This window comes from Corythoichthys intestinalis, chromosome 20 (genome assembly GCF_030265065.1).
Source record: "Corythoichthys intestinalis isolate RoL2023-P3 chromosome 20, ASM3026506v1, whole genome shotgun sequence".
Classification (NCBI taxonomy): domain Eukaryota; kingdom Metazoa; phylum Chordata; class Actinopteri; order Syngnathiformes; family Syngnathidae; genus Corythoichthys; species Corythoichthys intestinalis.
In genome coordinates, this window is record NC_080414.1 from 14,078,226 (window position 1) to 14,101,781 (window position 23,556).

A 23,556-nucleotide genomic window follows, 5' to 3' on the forward strand; every position below is an offset into this window, starting at 1 on the left:
CTGCACGTCTTTAAGTCACTGTGGCGCCGCCTTACCACAACAAAGAGCTTTTTACGTTGAAATTCTTGTGAATAAATGCTTAAATTCCTAAATTCTTTATAGATATGGATGCAAAACAGTCTCAATTCTTTGTTAAAAGAGCAAAGAACCGGCCAGTTAGCATTTATTTTACGTAAATATTGCGAACTATGATGCCAATGCCGTAGCGGCTAATTTCTCCCATTGATTTTTTTCACGTTTCAAAATGCATGCATGGTGCGAAAAATACAATTATTACCTTGAATCCTTGAACAAATCACTCCTGAGACAATCCTTCCTGTTTGTTTGCGGTACAGCTTTCGAACTTTTATCCTAAATCCGGTGTTAAATCGCTGCATGTGTTGCTGCGACCGACTGCGAATAACTGAAGCGGATTGTGGGATGGGCCCCCTGCTTGAAGGCGTTGCACAGTGACTGGCCGAATTGACCCGTCAATACAATTATGAAGTCTATGGTCTGACATCGTAATTTCGGAGATTAGCTTACTGCCTAGCTAGGACTTAGTTCCAACATTTACATGTTTATGATAGGTTTTTTATTTTTATTTTTGAGGGTGTTTTGAGATATTTAAAAGGTTATTTCCGACTTAAGCGGAAATCCTGGTTACATCGCCGGCGCAGTAACCAAACTCATTCGTAAAGTACCTAGAAAAAAAATGTGTTTTTCAGGTTTAAAAAAAAAAAGTTTTAAAACATATTTTTAGGGATTTTGGATTTCTTCAGTTTTCAAAATCTTAACTGTTTGTACATAATTACATATTAAATACACATTAATTACATTTTTAAAATTTATTGTACCTCACTGTACTTAATTTTTACTTTATTTTATTAATACGACTGTTCTGCTATTTGGCCAAAAGTTGTATTTGATTATAATGTTGACTTTTGTTTTGTGACGTATGCTTTTATTTTGGCGCAGGAAGCGTAGAGCAGGTAGTACATCCGCATTCGAGTAAGAGTGCATTTGCTCCCCTGATAAGATCCCGGGGCCGAGTGAGAGAGAGGGGAAAGATTACGGCTTAGTTCGCGGTCTTTCAAGGATTTAGCTCTAACGTCTTGCCGAGGAAATTACAATCTCATATGATACGTGTTTTTAGTTATTTTGAGATTTAGGGGGTGTTCAGGTGTACTTAAAGGGTTAATTCCAACTTCGGTGGAAATTCGGATTACGTTGCCAGTAGGGTTGTTCCGATCATGTTTTTTTGCTCCCAATCCGGCAATGCATTAAGAAAAAAAATGAATAAAACTCGGGCGAATATATACATTCAACATACAGTACATAAGTACTGTATTTGTTTATTATGACAATAAATCCTCAAGATGTCATGTACACCATTAACATTCTTTCTGTGAGAGGGATCCACGGATCGAAAGACTTGTGACTTTGTATATTGTGACTAAATATTGCCATCTAGTGTATTTGTTGAGCTTTCAGTAAATGATACTGAAGGCCATGCCCAATGCATGATGGGAAGTGGAACCATGACAAGTGAAACCACGACTGCGTAGTGCTACCAATTCATATATCTTCTCTGCAATGAGATATATTTCAAAGTATTAAGAAAAAGCTCAATTGCTACCTTGCTTCCTCACATTACTTCCCATGATACTTCTAATCGTAGGGAGACGGATTGTAAGGTTTTAACCAATTAAAATAAGTCTCCAAAGGCTGCCAAAATTCACTCTACTCATTATACGCTGCCTTTTAGCTTTCTATATTGGCAAAACGGCGTCATTACGGATAGAGCGCGACAATGCGTGAGTGGATCGTGCAGCGCATGCAATAATTGCGTTAAATATTTTAACGTGATACGTTTTTTAAAAAATTAATTATCGCCGTTATTGGGATAAATTTGATAGCCCTACCTTAAGTCTAAACTAAAAACTCTGGATAAGTGTAACATATTATGTCTGTAACGTTAAATACAATTAGAAAACGATTTAATTAAAAAAAAAAAAAAAAAAAAAAAAATATATATATATATATATATATATATATATATATATATATATATATATATATATATATATATTAAACGTATGGCCGATGTTTTTTTGCCGATTTCGATACTTTGAACATGACGTGATTGGACCCGACCGATCGATCGGGACATCTCTAGTTGCCAGCGTAGGAACGGAACCTGTTCATAACACGGGGACCACCTGTATTTCACTGTTTTTTGTTTTTTCTTTTTCTAAATTGATAAAGTGTATCAACAAAATTAAAACTGAAATGTAATGGGGCGGGGGGGGGGGGGTGTCATATTTTATATTATTTAAAAAATAATTAAATATTATTTCAATTTTTTAAAAATGCAAAAAAAAAAACAAACAAACAAAAAAACATGCTCATTATCACCACCTACAGTCGTGGAGTGGAACTTGTGCACGTGTTTTCCATTAAGTATCTTAGTTTTTTGCAAGTTATAATGCTTGCCAATCACCCAACCCCCCAAAAAGTTAATTTTTGTGTTTTTTTTTTTGTCTAACCCTGTTAACAAACAACCAAATATCCTAACAACAAAATCCTCTTTTTCGCAACAAAAGTCGCCGCCGACCCTCTCATTGTTTTGCCTTGAACTAAGAATGAACTCGTGCTTGTTTGCTTGTTTTAATGAAGCTCCAATAATCTCATGAATTTATGTAACGTGGCGTTGAGGGAATAAAACAGACTGCCAAACGTCTGCGCTGATCGCTCTACAATTTATCTATTTTCCTGAGTGACACTGAATATACTCTCGGCGCGTCCATTGACGGCGGTTGATGTCCAATCTATTTATCCCAGTCAAAAAAGATTGGACATCTACGCCGCCAATATCAGTGAACGAATGATTGCATCTCGTTTCAACATTCAAACGATCCTCCGGGACTCCAAATTTAGCCGCTTGAAATATTCATGCCGTGTTTCGCAGCTTGTTGGGTTTACCTCTGAGAGACTGTCGATGCGTGTGTTCAGGGTTTTCAGGTAGTATTTCCGAGCTGAAGTCAGTCAATCCTCCCACGGAGCAGAAACGTGTCAATTAACTTCATTAGAGACGCTAAATATGGCACTGCTTGGCGTTGATGGACTGATTGATTGATTGATTGACAGGTGGGATACGCCTACTCGTCTTACTCTTTTGCCACTCTAAAATGGAAATTAAGCTGAATATTCTGGCTTGTGTGATTGGGGTTGAATCGTTTTTTCTGAAGCAGCTTGTGGTCTTGCACGGTTTTGTCATATGAGTTGCTGGTTGAATTCCGATAAGTGAGGTTTTTGTTAATGTCAGCTTTCCAGTGACATCGAAAACATTTATCTACGATGTATCCTGTCTGAGAAACTGACGAGTTAAAGTTGGATGGTCAAAAGCTATTAAATCTTCTTTGTAAGATTGTAAGTTTGTTTTTTTGTAGACAAGTTCGTTTTTATTAAAACAGTCACTCGTCGCGTTTTCCGAGCATACTTACAATGCACGAGCGCTTGAAAATAGACCAATCAGAGGCCAGTATCTTCAGACAGTAACGAACTTTGCTCGAATTAATGTACGCTTTTGCTAGCTCGTTTTAGCTCATAATGATGCCGAATTTTAAAAAATGTGTACAAAATTAGCCCCAAAATGTCTTCTTAATACCATTATCCATGTGTTGGGAATTGTCCTGATGGAAATGTATGAAAACGTGCAAATGTGATTTTTGCACATGCATGCATGAAAATATTGAATTCTGAGGCTAGTATCTTCAGATAGCTACAAAGTATGCGAGAATAATTGCGCATATTTGCAAGCTAATTTTAGCTCATAACGACGTAGAATAATCAAAATGCGTCCGAAGTAAGCAAACGAAAATAATCTTCATCCCATTACCCATAAATTAACAGTAATGGTCTTTTCTGACTTTACAATTTTTGGATACTATTTGATGTTTATTTTGTGATGACCAGGGGCTAATTTGTCCCAGATCCTGCCGGAACAAGATCCAGCACCTCTTGATTTTGGCCTCCCTGTGTTTTTGAACTTATTTGGGCAGATCCGGCACTTCTCGTGTATAGAAAATAATAATAATAAAGAAACATTTTTAAAAAATGTATTCTAATAGCCCAGAATGGGGGGAAAGAAGGAGAGGAGTCGTTGTTGGCTTTCTCCACTTTATTGTGGTAACAATAAGAAAACAATAAAACAAAATAACAGCGGACTGCCGCCACATTCGACTACTAACTTTTGCTTCTCGCCCGTCTCCCCCTCGATTCCTACTCCCTCACTGCTCTCCAGTCCCAGGGTCACTTAAAGGGACCGAACATAGTTACGGACATTACAGTATAAAATAAAAATAATAATATGGTGTTAAACTTGTACAGCGCTTTTCCATCTTTCAAGGTGCTCAAAGCAATTTACACTACATTGCCATCTACCTACTGGTGACGCAGCACCAGGAGCAATGTGGGGTTCAGTATCTTGCTCAAGGATACTTAGGCGAGTTTATCAGGGCAGAGAATCGGTTCCACATCCTCTTTGTTGAGGGACAACTACACTACCACTGAGCCACGCCACCACAGGCCGATCCTTCATATGCATTAATTCATTTAAAGAGCAAATCCGAAGAATTGCATGTTGTTTATAAAAAATTAATGTCATTTAATGTCAAGCTGGACCAACAAATCACGCCCATGACATAAAAAAAAATAAAATAAAATAAAAATTTGGGGAAATTTGCAGCATCTGGGGAGCAAACATCCAGGATCAAATGGTATTTCAACATGCCAAAAAGACAGTTGCATTGAGTGTCTTTTTTTCAAAGACACTCAATGCAACTGTCAGATGGTTCAAAACGAGTCAGGAATGCAACAACGAGGGCAGCTGCAGCTATCATGCTAACGGGCAGGACCGGGTGCAGCAGGAGGCTAGCACAGCAGGAGCTAGCCAGGTTCACAAACAGACAGCCAAGCCGAGGCAGGAGGCTGCTACCGTGGCAGCAGCTGGTCAGGGTTAGCGCTACCCGGAGTGGAGGCCAGCTACAGCGCCAGCGTTCAGCCAGGTGGACCACCAACAGCCAGAGCAACAGGCCAGTACCCTTATGGGAAATTCGGGTTTGGGCTGCATTTTTTATAAGGCGGTTGGAACTTTGGGGCCGGAGAAGACAGGGGAGATGAAACTCGCAAAAGAATGTGTTTGTGTTATTTATTGTAATCTCTGATTTAAAAAAAATATATATATATATTTCACAATTTAGACTGTACGTTACTGTAAGCCCAACTGTGGTTATGTGGGCAATTGCCCGTGCTGTGCAGAGTATAGCTTAAATAATTGTAAATAGTGGTCATAAAATTTATACCATAGATATTATCTGAAAGTGAGGCTTGTAAGTCCTGCAGCATGGCAAGTGGGCATTTGGGTGTTGTTTTCAGCGCCTTTTTCTGCGTATGTTCCCTGACCTTTGCCCGTCTCCTCATCCCTGCGCTGTCATGTGTACTCTGCATTCCGGCACCTTATGGTTTACAAATTAAGCACTGGTCATAAGGTAACTTTGAATGGATTAAAGAGGTTTACAGAACATTTAATGAATTTTCACCCAGCTAAACATTATTTCGGAATCTGTTTGATTTGAGTTGAACCATGGATCGACTAAAACTGTGGTGTTTTTTTTTTTTTTTTTTTTTTTTTTTTTTTGTGCCTGCCAAATCCTGCGATTTGGATGATTGACAGGCCGTATCCCAGAGCCTCGAAGCCTTTTCTATGGTTTACCGCTAACGTTCGCCGCAGGGTGAGAATGGAGACTCTTCAAGTAGGGGTTGAAATTCTTCACGTTGGTCTTTCAGAGCCCCTTTTGTAGCCCCCTTTGCACCCAGCAGGTCATATTTTTTAATAAGGGCAGTCGCTGTCCGTGCACGCGTCAAGAGGGGGGGTTCAAACAGCAGCCGTCAATCATATCCCCAGGGTCCGCCAGCCTCTCTTCTCTCATTAGCCCCATCGGTCGCCAGGCAACCGTCACAAACCACAAGTACGCTAGCGGAAAGAGTGCGGCGGATTCGCTGACGGCCGTCCGTGGCTTGGGGCTAATTGGGACGTGCCGGTTGAACTCTGGCTCAACTCTGGCAAGCCGTGACGACGAGACGGCGACTTCGCTAGGATTTGATAAGATGTCGACGGCTAGCGGGGAACTCAAGTTAGGAAAACTGTCAGGATATCGTGGGGGGTTGTGGTGGGCTGGGGTAGACTCGTGTTTATTTACTTACCCTGTTTGTTCTCGCTACTGGGACAGCTGCTGTCGTGTTATTTGAACGGAAGACTTACGAGTTAATGCGCATATATTTATAAAATGTTTGGTTTTTTTAGTTATTTGTTAGCTAATGGGGGGTGTTTAGATAATCAATGATCATTTATTGTATGATGTTATCATTATTTCTAGCAGTATGGCCTGGCGTTGCTTGGGTTTGTGTAACATGAACACAATACAAACGAATGGGAGATAAAACATACTTTCCTCAGAAATGCAGCTCTAATGTAGTAGTAGTAAAAGGACACCATAAAGGGGTTAAAGCGCAATCTTTTAACTAACTTCTTAAAACTACAAAAAAAGTAAACAAGCATTGCATTAGCAACAACGTTAGCTTAGCACGCTATACAGGTTGACTAAACATAAACAAAAAGCGTCTCATACAAAAAATATAACATTTCGCTTATTAACATAATATGTACTTGCCAGTTCAATATGGCTGCACGACGTCTCTGTTGTGCTTATATGATCCTTGGAAAAGATTTGTCCGTAAGTATGGTTGTTGTAAAGAATGTAAGAAAAAAATAAACCATGTCGCAAAGCGACCACAAGAGTTCGCTGTTAGACAGCACAAAACGCCTTGCTGTAAAACTTACCAAAAGGCAGAATACTGTCTGAGAGGGACATGTGCGTTAATTGCGTCAAATATTTTAACGTGATTAATTAAAAAAATTAATTACCGCGCGTTAACGCGTTAATTTTGATAGCCCTAATATATATTAAAAAAAGGCATGGCCGATATTTTTTTGCCGATTCCGACACTTTGAAAACGACGTGATCGGACCCGATCGATCGGGATGGTGATCGATCGGGACATCTCTAATATATATACATATATATGTATATATATTTTAAACGCAAAAACAAAAACAAAAAAAAAAACAAAAAAATTTTTTTTAAGTCTTTCAAATCATATTTTCTCATTGAAATTAATTAAAGCATAATCAATCTGTTACGAAACAGCTCGCGTTTTTTTTTGTCTCCATTAACTCATTGGCTACCATTGACGGAGCTAAACCAGTCCAGTCCATTTTGACTATACAATACACCAGGGGTCCCCAACCTATTCCACAAAGGCCCACTGTGGGTGCAGGATTTCATTCCTACCAAACACCATGACAACACTTTTTCCCCAATCTGGTGTTTTACAAGTGCAATCAGTTGATTGCAGTCAGGTGTGGCTTGTTTTAGCAGAAGCCTCATTGGTTCAACTGTCTCTGCTGGATCGGCTGGAACAAAAACCAGGACCCACAGTGGGCCTTGAGGACTGGGTTGGAGACCCCTGCAATACACAATCTACCTAAAATCAACAATTTGTTCCCACCAGTCATCTCCTTTTAGCAAGTTACTGCATTCTTGTCCACCTTATGCAATCTCTAATTTTAGCATCTTTTTGTAGCTGAAGAGAGATTCTGTTTGCTCGCGATAAGCCGAGTAGGGCTCGAGTGTTGTGAAGTGGGGGCTTGGAGGGTGTCCCAGTGGGCGAGCGTGCTCCACACTGGAGATGGCATGGACACACACGGAGAGTGTGTGATCCATCATTAAAGCAAGAGGCTGCACACGAGCCCATTACGCACTGCGGGAGCTAATCAATGAGTCAATGGGGCTGCTTGTTAGGACACCCAAATGTCACCCGATCAAAGGAAAGCCACTAATGGGTAGCGACCTTAATAATAAACACTATTAGTTTTGACAGTCATTCAATATTAAGTCAAGCAAAGATTATATATTAGTTTATACTCTGCTACTTCGGACGAGCGAGTTTAATTTGTAGCGTCAACACTTTCCTAATCTGACACCATCTTTTCTTCTTAACCCTTTAAGGCGATAACCTTCATGTCCAAACTATTTTTTTCACCGACCACTTATAATCAACATTTAGGACCCAAAAAGACGAAAAAATTCCAAAAATTCTTGTCTAAATTTGTAATATATTGATGTTTTATTGCAAACCAAACATTTTCAACGAACTGTTTTGAAGCTTGATGGTATTTATTGAACTTGTTAGGATAAACATTCAACCGAAAAAATAAGACTGAATAGTTTTGTACTTGAGAATTCAAAAGAAAAAGCAGGAATGGTCATTGGAGTTTTTTGGCCTTTACACATACTATGGTCAAAACAGGTTATATACAGTAAACCAACAGTGCAAAATAATAAAAAAACATACATATAACATCTAACACAAAAAAGAATTGGAGGATATCTCTTTGTGAGGTTAGGTATTGCACCCATCACCTTTAATAAAGCATATACACACAAGATTCTCGAACACGCACATCTATATACAAATTGAAAGGATTATTTGTGGGGAAAAAAATAAACTTTGGAAAAAAAAGTATTTTAAAAAACACTGACAATAAACTACTTGAGTACAATTTTTCAGGCGTGCCACTCAGTTTCGCCCTAGACCAAGACACAGGGCTACGTCACGCAGACCACTCTTCAAGGGAGTGTCGGTCCTCCGTCCACTTTTTGCGCACTGCTGTAACTCTTCGCACCCGCCGACTCAGCTGATGAAAAAAACGACAAATCTGGCCGATCCTATACCTCGAGTTGATGAAATATTGCATTAACTTATGCTAAATTTAGCTTTCGATTCAGTGGTGTTACCAGGATGCCAGGTGTAGGTGGGCATTAGTCGTACCTGGGGGGCAAAAAAAAAAAAAAAAAGCTACAATGCTCAAGTAGGTCGAAATCCAGTGTAGGGCTACTGCACCTTAAAACATGTTTTCTTTTCTCCTTGAGATAACAGTGGGGTTGCGATTTGGTCTAAACAAATAAAAGTTGATTTGATTTTATTTGACTTAGAACACATCCATAACTGTACAGTATGGACAAGCAGGTGACAATGTTTTTTTTAGATAACCTATTGTGGTTCCTCAGTTTTATTATTATTATTATTATAGTTATTCTTTGTTCCGCAGCCCCTTTGGCCTCAATTTGACCCCCTTAGAATGCTTCAAATTGCACCAAAATCGGCAGGCAGATCAAGACAGGTGCAATCTTTGATACCGTGTAAAGACAAATTCCAAATACACTATTTAGCGCCCCCGTAGCAGTCATTCTTTGTGCCGCCGATGCTTTGAGCCCTATTTTGACCCCCTCATAGCTGGGCCGGCCCAGCCTATACGCAGACTATGCAGCTCCTTAAGGCCCCTGACCACCAAGGGGCCCCCAATCTAGCAATTGTTTAATTTGTGTTCTATTTTGTTTACTACAGTTTGCTTTATTTGACTATTGTGAGTTTTGAGACTTGATTACAAGCTTTAAAAAATAAAAGTTCTTCCTTAACTTCTTTCTTTCCTCTTTTAGAAAAAGGTTTGGCACTATCTACTGTAAGTACTGACAATCATTTGGGGTAAGAAGTTTGAAGTATGCAGTGCAACAAAATCTGATTAATATACAAAATATGGACGTATGGGTTGGATTGCATGTATGGGTTTCACAGTACACTGTGACGAAATGGTGGGCCAAAAATATGGGGCCCTTTGCATTATTTTGCTTAGGGCCCCCAAATGGCCTGGGCCGGTCCTGCTCATAATGCTTCAAAACTCAACAAACGCAACAGCCAGGTGAACACTGGTGAAAACTTTGATAAAATGTAAAAACAAAAAAATAAAATAAAATATGCGTAAATGTGTGTACCGCCCCCTAGGAACACAAACATTTCATTTCATTTCCTTTTTTTTTTTAAAGGCGAAAGAGGAGGTAACAACGCAAAGGTTAATACTTCAGAAAACATTAGTACTATATGAATGGAATACCATACGCGGTGCCCAGAATGTCCAGTTTTCTTTGGGTGGGCAGAGCGTGTGCCCCCCCCCCCCCCCGCCCCGCCCCCATAACGCCCCAGTTTCAATTCATCCGGCACATTTCACAAAGTTGCTCGCTCAATCCAATCCGTGTCTTGCTTGGCAATGTATTAAAATTGTTCACATTACGTTAGGTAGTTTTTCGTAGTGCTTTCCGTTTTGAAAAAGGACAAGAAATGATGGAAATATGCAGATAAAAACGTGGTCCATGCAGCATTTTTGTTTATTTATGAGGGCAATAACACTATAAAAGTTAAAAGACATTATTTCTCGCTTTACTTAGCCGATTGACTTCAAGTAAAAATGAGAGTGGACCTCAACTTCCGCACTTTTGTACAAGAACAACCGGCGGTACGTGAGTGACACAATTACAACGTGACGAGGCTTCAAAGATGACATGCGCACAGGACACGTGGGCGTGCCCCCACGACTTTTAAGGGTTAAAGGAAATTTTAATTAGGAGTGGTAATAAACAACTTAAAAGCACACAGGGCCTCTTTTGCTATTTAGAGCTAAGGAATCATATTTGCTTGTAACTCAAGACATAAAATTCATGACGCTTGTTTCAAAGAATTTTTTTCACCTTAAGAAGTAGTAGAAAGGATTATATCTTAAATTGCGCGACTAGTGTCTGTTAACTCATTGGCTGCCATTGATGCCATTAGACGTCCAATTCAATCGTTCATTCGCCCCTCCCAGTCGAAATGAAATAGACGTCTAGCGCCATCAATGGCATGGAAACATGAGCATTCAAAGCCAGCTTAAATTAATTGAACGTCTGTCATTGTCAAAGAGTTAGCCCTTTACAGCCATATGTATCACATTTGATACTCTCAGAATTTCATGATTTTGAGACTTTCATTCAAGAATTTTGACATTTCTTTCTAAAAACAAAAGGATGGATGCAAGTCAACACATCTATCTGCAGGTTCCATGAGAAAAAAAAAAACAGGATTTAGCAATGGTTATTGAAATTAAAGCGCTTATTACATATATTTACTTTGATTTTTGATTTTATTTTTTACAAATTTGAAAAAAATGGTTCCATGAAGACCTTATTTTCAAAATTTGGGGATTCTCTCACAATTACTCGTTGCATGATTTTAAGGGTTTTAAGAAAGACACTAATTGTTTACAAAAATGTTGCAATAATACGATCTTGCTGTATACAACAGTGCGGAAAATAAAGATGGATATTTTTCCATTTAGAAACAGATTTTCTCTTTATTAGTTGATCGATTTCCTCACCTATGTACCATTAACTGTTGTATCGCCATATTGTAAGATAATCATAATGTATTGTAAATCTTACCCAGAAGTCCCCACCCTGCTGTCAACTGCACTCAATGAGCTTTGTTGCCAGTGGTGACATTTCCTGCCAAAACACAAAGAAAACAAAAGAATTAATCATCCATTTATTCTCAAACACACACAGAAAACAAAACTGCTTCATTGTTCATCTGTCACATTACAGTTGATTCATATTCCTAAATATTTTTTTTCTTACAGAACCCCACTTTGAGTTAAACTGAAAGGAATTATTTTAGTACGTGCTGTTATTCTCCTCGTTTTTACACAATAGCATGAGCTTTCTCACAATATTTTACCACCACTTGTTTGATTCTGCTCTGGATTTAATACTCAATCGCGATTGGGCGAGTTAGAGAGATAGTGAGAGTGCGCTATTGGAGCCACAGCGCTCTCTAGCGGCCACTCATTGCACCGTTTTCCCTTCACCCGCCCGGAAAAAAAATCAATGTTAAACAACGGCAGGACGACGTCGCAGTCTGCACACATATGTACGTGCGCGAGCGTGTGTCAAGACAGCGCACGTCGACACAACACCTCCGCTGCATGCGTGGATCTTCTGGAATAGTCATCACCCGCCGCCGCCGCCGCCTCCTCATCCTCATCTGGGGAGGTTGATTTCCTGCTCACAATGTGGAAAAAAATGGGAATACTTGAGGAGTGACGACAACTTTCCTCCCTTTTCCGACCTGAGAGGAGGAGTTGCAACGCAGGGAGAGAGTGAGAGAGAGTAGAAAGAGGGAGGGGGGGGGGGGGCTTCAGCACGAGTTGAGGTCTGACAAGCACCCGGACTTGAAGCTGCGCAGACGGGGAAACGCGAGCGATGTCGCCCGCGGGGGAGCGTCGCTCGCCGGATGCTCGCGCGGGCTCCTCGCGGTGCCTTTGTGGACCGGATACGGACTGGGGCTGACGGATGTTTGCGCAACGAGTGGATTTTTGTGCGTGAGAGCGTCAGGACATGTTTCTTTATTATCCATGTGCAAACATATGGAAAGTGCACTGAAGTTTTCCCCATCAACAAAGACTTCCCCCCCCCCATATTTCCTGGGTTTCACTATAGGACATTCCATGTTTTTAATTAAGTGAACCCCAGCATGGAGCTTAACTGGGCTTTTTTTCTGCTCCCGCTCTGGGCTGTGGGAGCAGCCTTCTCTGGGGTCCTCAACGCAACAGACAGAGACGTTATGACGGATGATTTGCTGCAAGTACAGCTGGCCGGGGAGCGAGTGGCTGAGAAGCAGGCGGCGTTTTCCCACCCGGGTCTTTATTTCGGCCCGGGGGACTTACAGCAAATGAGGCAAAGGTCTTTAGGCAGCCACAGCCACATATTTAAAGTCATCCGTGCCGCCGCGCTCACCATGCTGTCCAACGGACCCTCGTACCTCCCGCCCGCAAAGCATGAAGAGTTTACAAGCAAGTGGAACGAGATTTATGGTAACAATCTACCTCCCCTGGCGCTGTACTGCCTGCTGTGCCCCGAGGACTCCACCGCTCTGCAGTTCCTGATTAAGTTCATGGACAGGATGGCTGAGTACATCAACTGGAAGGTAACAAGCGCGCCCCATGACGAGGTCCCTATGGCACACTCCCTCACGGGGTTCGCCACGGCGTACGACTTCATTTACGCCTACCTGGATGTACGTCGGCGGGACGTTTACCTGAAGAAGATCCGCTCGCAAACGGCGCTTCTGTACTCGTTCTCTAAGTATAGAGGCTGGGGCCGGCAGTACCTTCACAATCACCAGACCACCAACGTACTGGCGCTTCTGATCGGGGCCATCGTAGTGGGCTCTCACGATGACCCGGAGTCTATGCTTTGGAAACAAGTGGCTGTGAACTACATGGAGAAAACTATGTTCCTGCTCAACCACATAGTAGACGGAACGCTTGATGAAGGAGTGGCATACGGGAGCTACACAGCCAAGTCCATCACGCAGTACGTGTTCATAGCCAAGCGGCACTTCAGCATCGACAACACGCAGAACCACTGGCTGATGGAACACTTCTGGTTCTACTACGCCACTCTTCTACCAGGCTTCCAGAGGTCTGTGGGCATCGCCGACTCCAACTACAACTGGTTCTACGGGCCAGAGAGCCAACTGGCGTTCCTCGACACCTTTGTGCTGAGGAACGGCACGGGGAACTGGCTGGCTCAGCAGATCCGCAAGCACCGACCCAAGGACGGCCCTATGGGACAGTCGTCGGCGCAGCGCTGGGCGACGCTTCACACAGAGTACATTTGGTACGACGCCCGCCTGTCCCCGCAGCCTCCCCGTGGATTCGGCAAAGCCAACTTACACATTTTTTCCAACTGGGGCGTCGTGACTTACGGTGCCGGGCTGCCCAGCGGTCAGGGTAACACTTTTGTTTCGTTCAAATCTGGCAAGCTGGGCGGCCGCGCGGTCTACGACATCGTCCATGAAAAACCATACACCTGGGTGCAAGGTTGGAACAGTTTTAACCCGGGTCATGAGCACCCAGACCAGAATTCTTTCACCTTTGCCCCTAACGGGCAAGTGTTTGTGTCCGAAGCACTTTATGGACCAAAGCTTAGCTATCTCAACAACGTGCTGGTGTTCGCACCGTCGCCTACGAGTCAGTGTAACGATCCGTGGGAGGGTCAGCTGGGCGAGTGCGTCAAGTGGCTGCGCTGGAATGACGAAGGGGTGGGCGATACTAGCGGCGAGGTGATCGTGGCGTCAGCTCACGGGGACGCAATGTTCACCAGCGGGGAAGCTGTGTCAGCATATTCGTCTGCCATGAAGTTGAAAAGTGTGTACAGAGCTCTGGTCTTGCTCAATTCTCAAACACTTCTCGTTTTAGATCATGTAGAGAAGGCGGCCGACTCGCCCGTCAGGTCGCTCAGCGCCTTCTTCCACAACCTAGACATTGACTTTAAATATGTCCCGTTCAGGTTCATGGACCGTTACAACGGCGCAATGATGGACGTGTGGGACGCGCACTATAAAATGTTTTGGTTTGAGAGCGGGGGCTATAGTCCGGACACCCGTATACAGGAGGCGGAACAGGCGGCTGAATTTAAAAAGAGGTGGACTCAGTACGTGAATGTCACTTTCCCAATGTATGGCACTGTTAGCAGGACAGCTTATGTATTCCACGGACCGTATGTCAAATTGTCGAGCTGTAAATTTGTAGATAACGGCAAAAATGGTGTAAAAATAGCTTTGATGATCAATAACACAGAGACTACTGTGTCCATAGCGACAAATTACAAAGACATTGGGGCGAGGTCGGCTTATTTAGGCTTCGGGGGTCACTGTAAGGTGGAGGATCGATACCAGATCACTCGATTCGGCGTCGGGACGCAGGCTGTCCCTAAACATATGAATGGTGACAATCAGCTTTTTGATTTTGCTTTTACGCTTAACGTGATGGCGGGTTTAATCCTCTGCGGAGTCGCTGCCTTCCTCGCCATGCAGAGAAAGTTTTACGACGTGTGCTTCAGGCTTCGGAGGCTGATGCGCTACGCCCTGCTCGCTGTCCTCTTTCTGTGGATAGCCGGACTTCTCTTTGTGTCTAACAGCTGCGATCGGCTGCTGTGTGGTGTCAAGTGGAAAAGTGAGGGTGACCTGCAAGCGCGGCTGCATGAGCAGCGCCAGCTCCCTCTCCCCACGGTTCTTATCGTGACTCTACCCGGCTCCGGCGCGGAGATCCTCAAGCATCTTTTTTACAACAACTCGGACTTTGTGTACATCCGGGTGCCCACCGAGCACTTGGACATCCCGGAGACAGAGTTTGAGTTCGATTCTCTGGTGGATGCTTGCGAGTGGTCCCGATCCGAAGCCCGACAGGGACGCTTTAAGATGATCCAAGGCTGGCTCCACTCGCTGGTCCACAACACCAAGCTGCATCTGCAGAATATTCAGCTGGCAGAGAGCGAACACAACTGGCCGCCTCAGCGTGGTGCCTCCAATTCGGACAAAAAGAAGCAATCCAGGCGGAGGGAGCCGGCGGGGGAGTCGAGAGCCAAGCCGCGAGCCACCTCGGACAGAGACGTGGAGTACATCCGGGAGCTGAGACGCCACACGGCCGAGTTCCCAAACAGTCGCGTTGTTCTGAACATGCGAAGCGGGAGCTGGACGCTGAAGCTTCCGTTCATACGGGAAGTCGTCGGGCCATCTCTGAAGACCCTCTATGTGGTGAGGGACCCTCGTGCGTGGATTTATCTCATGTTGTATAACAGTGAGCCCAGCTTATACTCCCTGAAGAACATCCCTCAGCACCTTTCCTTGATATTCAAGGAAGCTACGCTCGGCTGCCCGAGCGAAGCGCCGGAATTTAACACCCTCAGACGGCTGCTGTCCCGCGGGGAGAGTGACCCGGTGCTGATTCTTGCTCACCTGTGGCTCGCCCACACCGCCGCCGCGTTACGGGTCAGCCAAAGCCTCCCCGAGGACTCCTACCTCCAAGTGCGCTTCGAGGACGTAGTCAACTCCCCGCGTGGGACGGCGGAGCGCATCCATGCATTCCTGGGGGTGCCGGTGTCACCCGCCGCCCTCAACCAGCTGGCGTTCACCACCTCCACCAACTTGTACAACCTTCAGTACGAGGGGGACATATCGCCGGCTAATATCGCGGTGTGGCGGCAGAAAATGCCGCGACGGGACGTGAGGGTGGTGGAGGACGTCTGCGGGGGCGTCATGAAGCGGCTCGGGTACGGACGCTCTCCCGGATAACTCTACACTGCTGTCCATGTTTGCACTGATTTGAAACTTGACATACTACAAGAAATGGGGGCATTTTACATTAAAATGAATGTGCAAGAGCTTGTCATTCACTTACTGAGTGTCGAGCAGAATTGTTTGTCTTAGTAAGAAAGGACCAACTTTGAGTCTTTGAGACTTTGAATCTGTGACGTCAGCATCTGTTTTTAATGCTGCTGTTTCGGGAGGCGTGTGATGAAAGTATTTATTGATTCTGTATGGTTTTGGGGATTTTTTTTTTTTTTTTTGGTCAAGGGTAAGGTGTGTTTTGTTGGGCGTCCTTAGTTGTCAGAGAGGAAAAATGTGAGTGGGATTAAAGTGATGTAGGTATCAGACATCAGATTTAATGTTATTGTTTGTTAAGAAGGTCATGATTATCAAATTTTAGTGGGGAAAAAAATCAAGTGAAAGAAAATATGCTGTTAATGAAGGGATTAAAAAAAGCTAACTACTATCGACAACTATTTTGATAGTCCAGTCCAATAACACATTGGGTGACATTGACGGCGGTAGACGTCCAATCCATTTGAACTATAACGACCTCCCAATTCAAATGGATTGGACGTCAATTGGGAAAAACCCCGTTAAATTTACAGCAGGAGGGTGAAAAGAGCCACAGTCAAAGTGAAATATTTTTATCTTGGAAAACTTTCTCACTAGTCTTTTGTTCCAATGCACATTTCCAGTTAAAATTTTAACCCCAGAGTTATATAAATATGAAACAATTAGTTGACTCATTGCAAGAACCGGGTTTCCCGCAGAAAACTTGCAAAGCCTGCTGGGAAGGGAAAAAATGTTAACCTAGGTCAGAGGTCGGCAACCTTTAACACTCAAAGAGCCATTTTGACCCACTTTCCACAAAAAAGACATCACTGGAGCCAGGGCCGGCCCAGCCTATACGCAGACTATGCAGCTGCTTAGGGCCCCTGACCACTAGGGGCCCCCTAATCTGGCAATTGTTTAATTTATATTCTATTTTGTTTACTACAGTTTGCTTCATTTGACTTTTGTGAGTTTTCATACTTGAGTACAAGCTTAAAAAAATAAAAGTTCTTCCTTCTTTCTTTCCTCTTTTAGAAGAAGGTTTGGCACTATCTACTGTAAGTACTGACAATCATTTGGGGTGAGAAGCTTGAAGTATGCAGTGCAACAAAATCGGATTAATATACAAAATATGGACGTATGGGTTGGATTGTATGTATGGGGTTCACAGTACACTGTGACGAAATGGTGGGCCAAAAATATGGGCCCCTTTGCATTATTTTGCTTAGGGCCCCCAAATGGCCTGGGCCGGCCCTGACTGGAGCCGCACGTACAAGTATTGTAGACCAGGGGTCCCCGAACTTTTTCCTGTGAGGGCCACATAACTTTTCCCTTCTCTGATGAGGGGCCGGGGTCAGTTTGTAACAGAAAAAGTGTGACGATTGCAGGAGTGCCTAAATGTATAAATTTATTGTTTTTCAGAAAGCCACAATCAAATAACCCTTTCTGGATTCATCACGGAACAAAAGTAGATAAAATAAAAATAATAATAATCCTTTGCAGAACAATAGGGCCTTCGCACCATGTTGGCGCTCGGGCCCTAATAATATAATGTAATATAATATAATATAATATAGTGTAATAATACCACAATTAATTAAATAGAAAATAACCAAATAACCCTCTCTGGGTTCTTCACAGAAAAAAGCCAGGAAATAAATAACGCTATTGGGAAAAAAAAAAAAAAAAATCAAAATGCTCTCTGGTATTGTTCAGGGGCCGGACCAAACGTGGAGGCGGGCCCTATCCAGCCCGCGGGCCATAGTTTGGGGAGCCCTGCTGTAGACATTTGAAATGATTGCATCAGCACGATTTTATATATACATACTGTGTATACTGTATGTATTCGGTGTTGCATATTTGAGTCCCTTTAGTAGCCTTTGCGCCTGTGAATAGTACAAAGGCTTAGTGGTAACCATGACTTTACATAGTTGGTGAATTAATGAGCTGAACTAAGTGAGGTCGCGTATTTGCTCCTGGGAATGGTGCAGCGACTTGGCGGTACATCTCCTGGTGGGTAACCATAACTTTACATAGTGGGTGAATTCATACGTGAGTATTCTGTTAACAAACACACAAAACTGAGCCTGTCCTGCCTACTATAAGAAAGTTAAATTTCTTACTTAAATCTCACAAGTGGCAGGATAAATTTGAAACCCATAATCTTATATTCAATATAATACAGAGCCGCATGGGGCTCCAGAGCCATGGGTTGCAAACTCCTGACCTTGGTTATAGCTAGTTGGTCATTCATATATTTGATGCATGAAATTTGAACAATGTGATATTTTTCTTCCCTGAAAAGAAGTGATCATATACAGTGCATCACAAAAGTGAGTACACCCCCCGCATTTTTGCAGATATTTATATCTTTTCATGGGACAGCACTAACAAAAAAATGACACTTTGACACAATGAAAAGTAGTCTGTGTACAGCTTATATAAAAGTTAATTTATTTTCCCCTCGAAATAACTCAAAATAAAGACATTGATATCTAAATCCCTAGCAACAAAAGTGAGTACACCCCTTAGAAACTACGTACATCCCTAAATGTCCAAATTGAGTACTTCTTGTCATTTTCCCTCCAAAATGTTATGTGACTCGTTACAGGAGTGCTGTCAGCATTGCTGCAGGGATTGAAGAGGTGGGCCCGCAAATAGTTTGCTAAAGGCATGTCAACAATGCACATGGATTACTGGAACCATGTCCTATGGTCTGATGAGATGGGCGGGCTTTCTTGTGTATCGTCTTCAGATGAGGCTTCCTCCTGGGGTGACAGCCATGCACACCAATTTGATGTACAGTGCGGCATATGGTCTGATCACTTACAGACTGACACCCCACCTCTTCAATCTCTGCAGCAATGCTGACAGCACTCCTGTAACGAGTCACATGACTTTTTGGAGTGAAAATGACAAGCAGCACTCAATTTGGACATTTAGGGATGTACGTAGTTTCTAAGGGGTGTACTCACTTTTGTTTCAAGGGGTTTGGATATTAATGGCTATATTTTGAGGGGAAAATAAATTAACTCTATTATATAAGCCACACAACAGACTACTTTTCATTGCGTCAAAGTGTCATTTTGTCAGTGTTGTCCTATGAAAATATATACTTAAATATATGCAGAAATGCGAGGGGTGTACGCACTTTGTGATACACTGTAAATATATGATCCAAATTTATGAAAAATATTTTTTAGTTCGTTCTGAGGGACTGTTAACGGCTCCAAGTTAAACTACTTTCAATTTGCTGACAATTACCTAAATATGTATCCATCATATACTTTTGTTTGTAGCACATTAATAGCCCGGCGGCCTGCCTGGCTAATAAGGCACAGGAGGAAACCCTGAATAATGGAGACTATTTGTGGCAACCTATCTGACACCTGAGGACGTCTCAAAATGCATAAAACTCATTCGGCCATTTTACCAAGTGCTACTTCCCTTTAAAAACAGGCTTAATGGCTTCATGGATTGTATTTTTGATGTTTTTTTTCCGTAAGATGTCACGACTGTTTGTGCACTTTTGACTTGCGGGACTATTAATGTACTATATACTCCTATCATGGCTTGTGAGTGTTCAAAGTGTTTGTGGGTTTCACCCAAAGGGAAGGGATGTGCATATGATTAGTATTCAAACTCCCCCTGGCGTTTATTGAATTAGATCAGAGGAAAGTGTTTAATGGGGATCAAAAAAAAAAAAAAAAAAAAAATAGGAGACTTGCTGTCAGCCGTGACACATTTCCAGTCAAAGCAATTTTCCAGAGCATCCCCCTTCAGTCTGTTGCCCGTATTAATCTGCAAAATGTCACAAATGAGGCGTCGCGGAGGCAAACGCGTCCCCCCCCCCCCCCCTTTTTTTTTTTTTTATGCCGCGGTCAATCAGATATCTAATGATGTGCTGAGGAGGGGGGAGGCAACACTGCGGGCGCGTCATGTTGTGCGCTTTTGGGGCGTGGCCTTTAACTGCAATGGTTGAATTTCAAAGGTGATATTATGGGAAATAAAATTTTAAAATCTAAATCATGATTGTAAAGTTTGCTTTGTTTAAATATGTCCTATTTGGATGCATGTGTTTTTAGCAGTTATTTATCTTATTGGCTGCCATTGACGATGCGAGACGTCTATTTTGACTTGGAGGGGTGAATTAACGTCAATTGCACCGTAATGGTTAATCTGTTGATAATAATCTTTTTGGGTACAGTTGAATGATGAATTAGGTGCATTTGTTCTCTTTATAAAAGACAGACAACTTTAAGTTGCTGTAGCTTGTAAGCACCTCAGGCAAATAGTTGACCTGAAGAAGCCCCTACATGTTTCCGCAAGTTGGAAAACATTTCTTTCTTTTTAATCACTTGTAGGTGCGTCTTATGTACAGTAGCTCCAACCCTGCATTTACAAAGTAACTAGCAGCATTGCTCGGATTTGTGTAACGTGAGTGCAATACAACCGAATAAATAGAACATACTTTCCTTAGTGATGCAGCTGTAATGTAGTAATAGTAAAAGGACACCATAAAGGGGTTAACGCGAAATCACTTTTCCATTACTGTGTACACTATTGTTGCAAGGGATGTGGAGAACTATGAGACAGTTTTTATGTTTCACACTTGCTTAGACCGCCTTTATCGAACTGAAATCACCAGAATATAACGACGGTAACCACCACTCTGTCATGGTTGCCGAAACTACCCATGAACCACTGCGGGCGTAACACATAATAAATAACACTTGCTACAGTATAAATATCCGGCCAAAATGAATTCCTTAGTAATATTTCGGAAAATTGTACTTTTTTTTTTTTTTTTTTTTTTTTTAAATCCAGCATCCTGTTGTGGAGTACTCAAAGCAACAACGTATCATCACAGCACATGTAAATTTGTACATGAAAGCATTAAGTTTGAAAGCCACCTGCGACATTGCCATCGCTTGAGACGCTTCTTTTGCCTAAAAGACGGCGCTGTGACCTCCACACAAGGGATTTTCAATGCTAATTATTTGAGTTTTGATTTAATTTTCCTCACTAAATGGAGACCTACAGAGATTAGACCCATCTAAGATCACTCCCAGACACAAAAAATACAACAGATTAAAATTTCGTCAAAATCCGCCCAGCCGTTTCGGAGTCCATAGGGAACGAACGCACCTCCACACACCCCGATACACGCAAAAAGATCCATTTATATACAGTCTATCACAAAAGTGAGTACACCCTTTCATTTCTGCAGATATTTAAGTACATCTTTTCATGGGACAACACTGACAAAATGACACTTTGACACAATGAAAAGTAGTCTGTGTGCAGCTTATATACCGTATTGGCCCGAATATAAGACGGCCCTGATTATAAGACGACCCCCTCTTTTTCAAGACTTAAGTTTGAAAAAACTTTTTGAACACCAAATTAATTTTTATACAGAAAATGATTACAGTACATCTGAAACAAATGATTGTAACAATATATTTGAGAGAAAAAGCATGTTATTTTGCCTCATTCAAATCTTAATATCTGAACATTTAAATATGTAAACTAAAGTGCAATCACATTCGTAAATGAATGGCTTCTGGTTTTTGAAATGTAAATAAACCAATCTATTGTGATAAAACAACAAAATTGCAATAACTGCATTAACCATCAAAGTGAAGTCTAACTGTAACTGTAGTCTTGAAACAAATTTGAATAAGGAAAAACATTGCAATAAAATAATGCAAACTGGTTAAATTTGAGAGTAGCTGAGATCTGTCATGACAGAACATCGCTTCAATGATATCTGGCGCCATCTAGCGTTGTGAATGGGTACAATGTCTAGACCGAGAATATGAGACGACCCCCTCTTTTTCAGTCTTATTTCAATTTAAAAAAAAAAACAGTCTTATATTCGGGCCAATACGGTAATACAGTTAATTTATTTTCCCCTCAAAATTACTCAAAATATAGCCATTAATATCTAAACCCCTGGCAACAAAAGCGAGTACAAAGCATGGGAACTATGTCCATCCCTAAATGTCCAAATTGAGTGTTGCTTGTCCTTTTCCGTCCAAAATGTCATGTGACTTGTCACAGGAGTGCTATCAGCATTGCTGCAGAGATTGAAGAGGTGGTGGTGGGGTGGGGGTGGGGGGTTATTTCCCACCACCATGCTTGACTGTAGGCATGACACACTTATCTTTGTACTCCTCACCTGGTCGCCGCCACACATGCTTGAGACCATCGGAACCAAACAAATTAATCTTCGTCTCATCAGACCATAGGACATGATTCCAGTAATCCATAGTTTGTTGACATGTCTTCAGCAAACTGTTTTCGGGCTATCTTGTGTACCGTCTTCAGAAGAGGTTTCCTCCTGGGGTGACAGCCATGCACACCAATTTGATGTAGAGTACGACATATGGTCTGAGCACTAACAGGCTGACCCCCCCACGTCTTCAATCTCTGCAGCAATGCTGACAGCACTCCTGTAAGGAGTCACATGACATTTTGGAGAGAAAATGACGAGCAGTACTCATTTCGGACATTTAGGGATGTACGTAGTTCCCATGCAGTGTACTCACTTTTGTTGCCAGGGAAGTTTAGATATTAATGTCTGTATTTTGAGTTATTTTGAGGGGGAAATAAATTAACTTTATTATACTGTATAAGCTGCACACAGACTACTTTTCATTGTGTCAAAGTGTCATTTTGTCAGTGTTGTTACATGAAAAGATATCCTTAAATATCTGCAGAAATGCGAGGGGTGTACTCACTTTTGTGATACACTGTATAGTATAAGTTTAGATTTATATGTAAAAATTCTCCTGAGGTCATTTATTAATAAACCACATTACATAAACATACGACTTTATTCGTCCAGTGATATACCATTTGGGTAAATTAAAAAAAAAAAAAAAAAAAAAAAATCTGCTCCACTGGGGGCGCTGAATGACATCATCCCTTAAATCCTGTAATATCTTAAGAACCATAATAAGTGCATTTCCAAAAATATTTTTGGTGTCATTTAAAGCAAACGGGGCAATTTTATTAGCACAAACCAGCAAAATCGAAAGCCCTTTTTTTTTTCTGTTTTCCCCCGGGTGGGGTGCCAATTTTACACCCTGTTGGATGAGGTAGACACTTTTGGAAATAAAGTCGCAATGCCGGGCTCAGCAAAAACCTGCTGGCGCTAAAGATGAATACATTCATGAGTCGGAGGAAGCAGATTTATAGATTTGATTAAGTTGGAAATGATTTTCGAGGGGATTTATCAATAAGGGGTGTAGTGTTTGAAATGGTTTCATTTTAATGTTTCGTTGTGGTTGCTGGCTATGAATGATCATGTTTCAGTGCCAATGACGGCGATACGCGTCCAGTCTATTTGGACCGGGGAGGTTGGACACCTCT

General features: G+C 42.1%; 2 protein-coding genes across 4 annotated transcripts in view; both read left to right on the top strand.

Annotated features, from left to right (window-relative positions):
- The window catches only part of cdh19 (cadherin 19, type 2), a 337,720-nt gene that overhangs the window by 106,447 nt on the left and 207,717 nt on the right, over positions 1–23,556 (top strand). The window lies entirely within an intron of this gene.
- On the top strand, positions 12,155–18,734 carry LOC130908611 (dermatan-sulfate epimerase-like protein). Its single transcript, XM_057824223.1, has one exon. It carries the CDS (start codon positions 12,505–12,507, stop codon positions 16,105–16,107), a length of 3,603 nt encoding a protein of 1,200 aa, XP_057680206.1. The 5' UTR covers positions 12,155–12,504; the 3' UTR covers positions 16,108–18,734.

Bases quoted from the DNA above. Each gene is read 5' to 3' on its own strand.
- LOC130908611 (XM_057824223.1), top strand. From the start codon at position 12,505: ATGGAGCTTAACTGGGCTTTTTTTCTGCTCCCGCTCTGGGCTGTGGGA.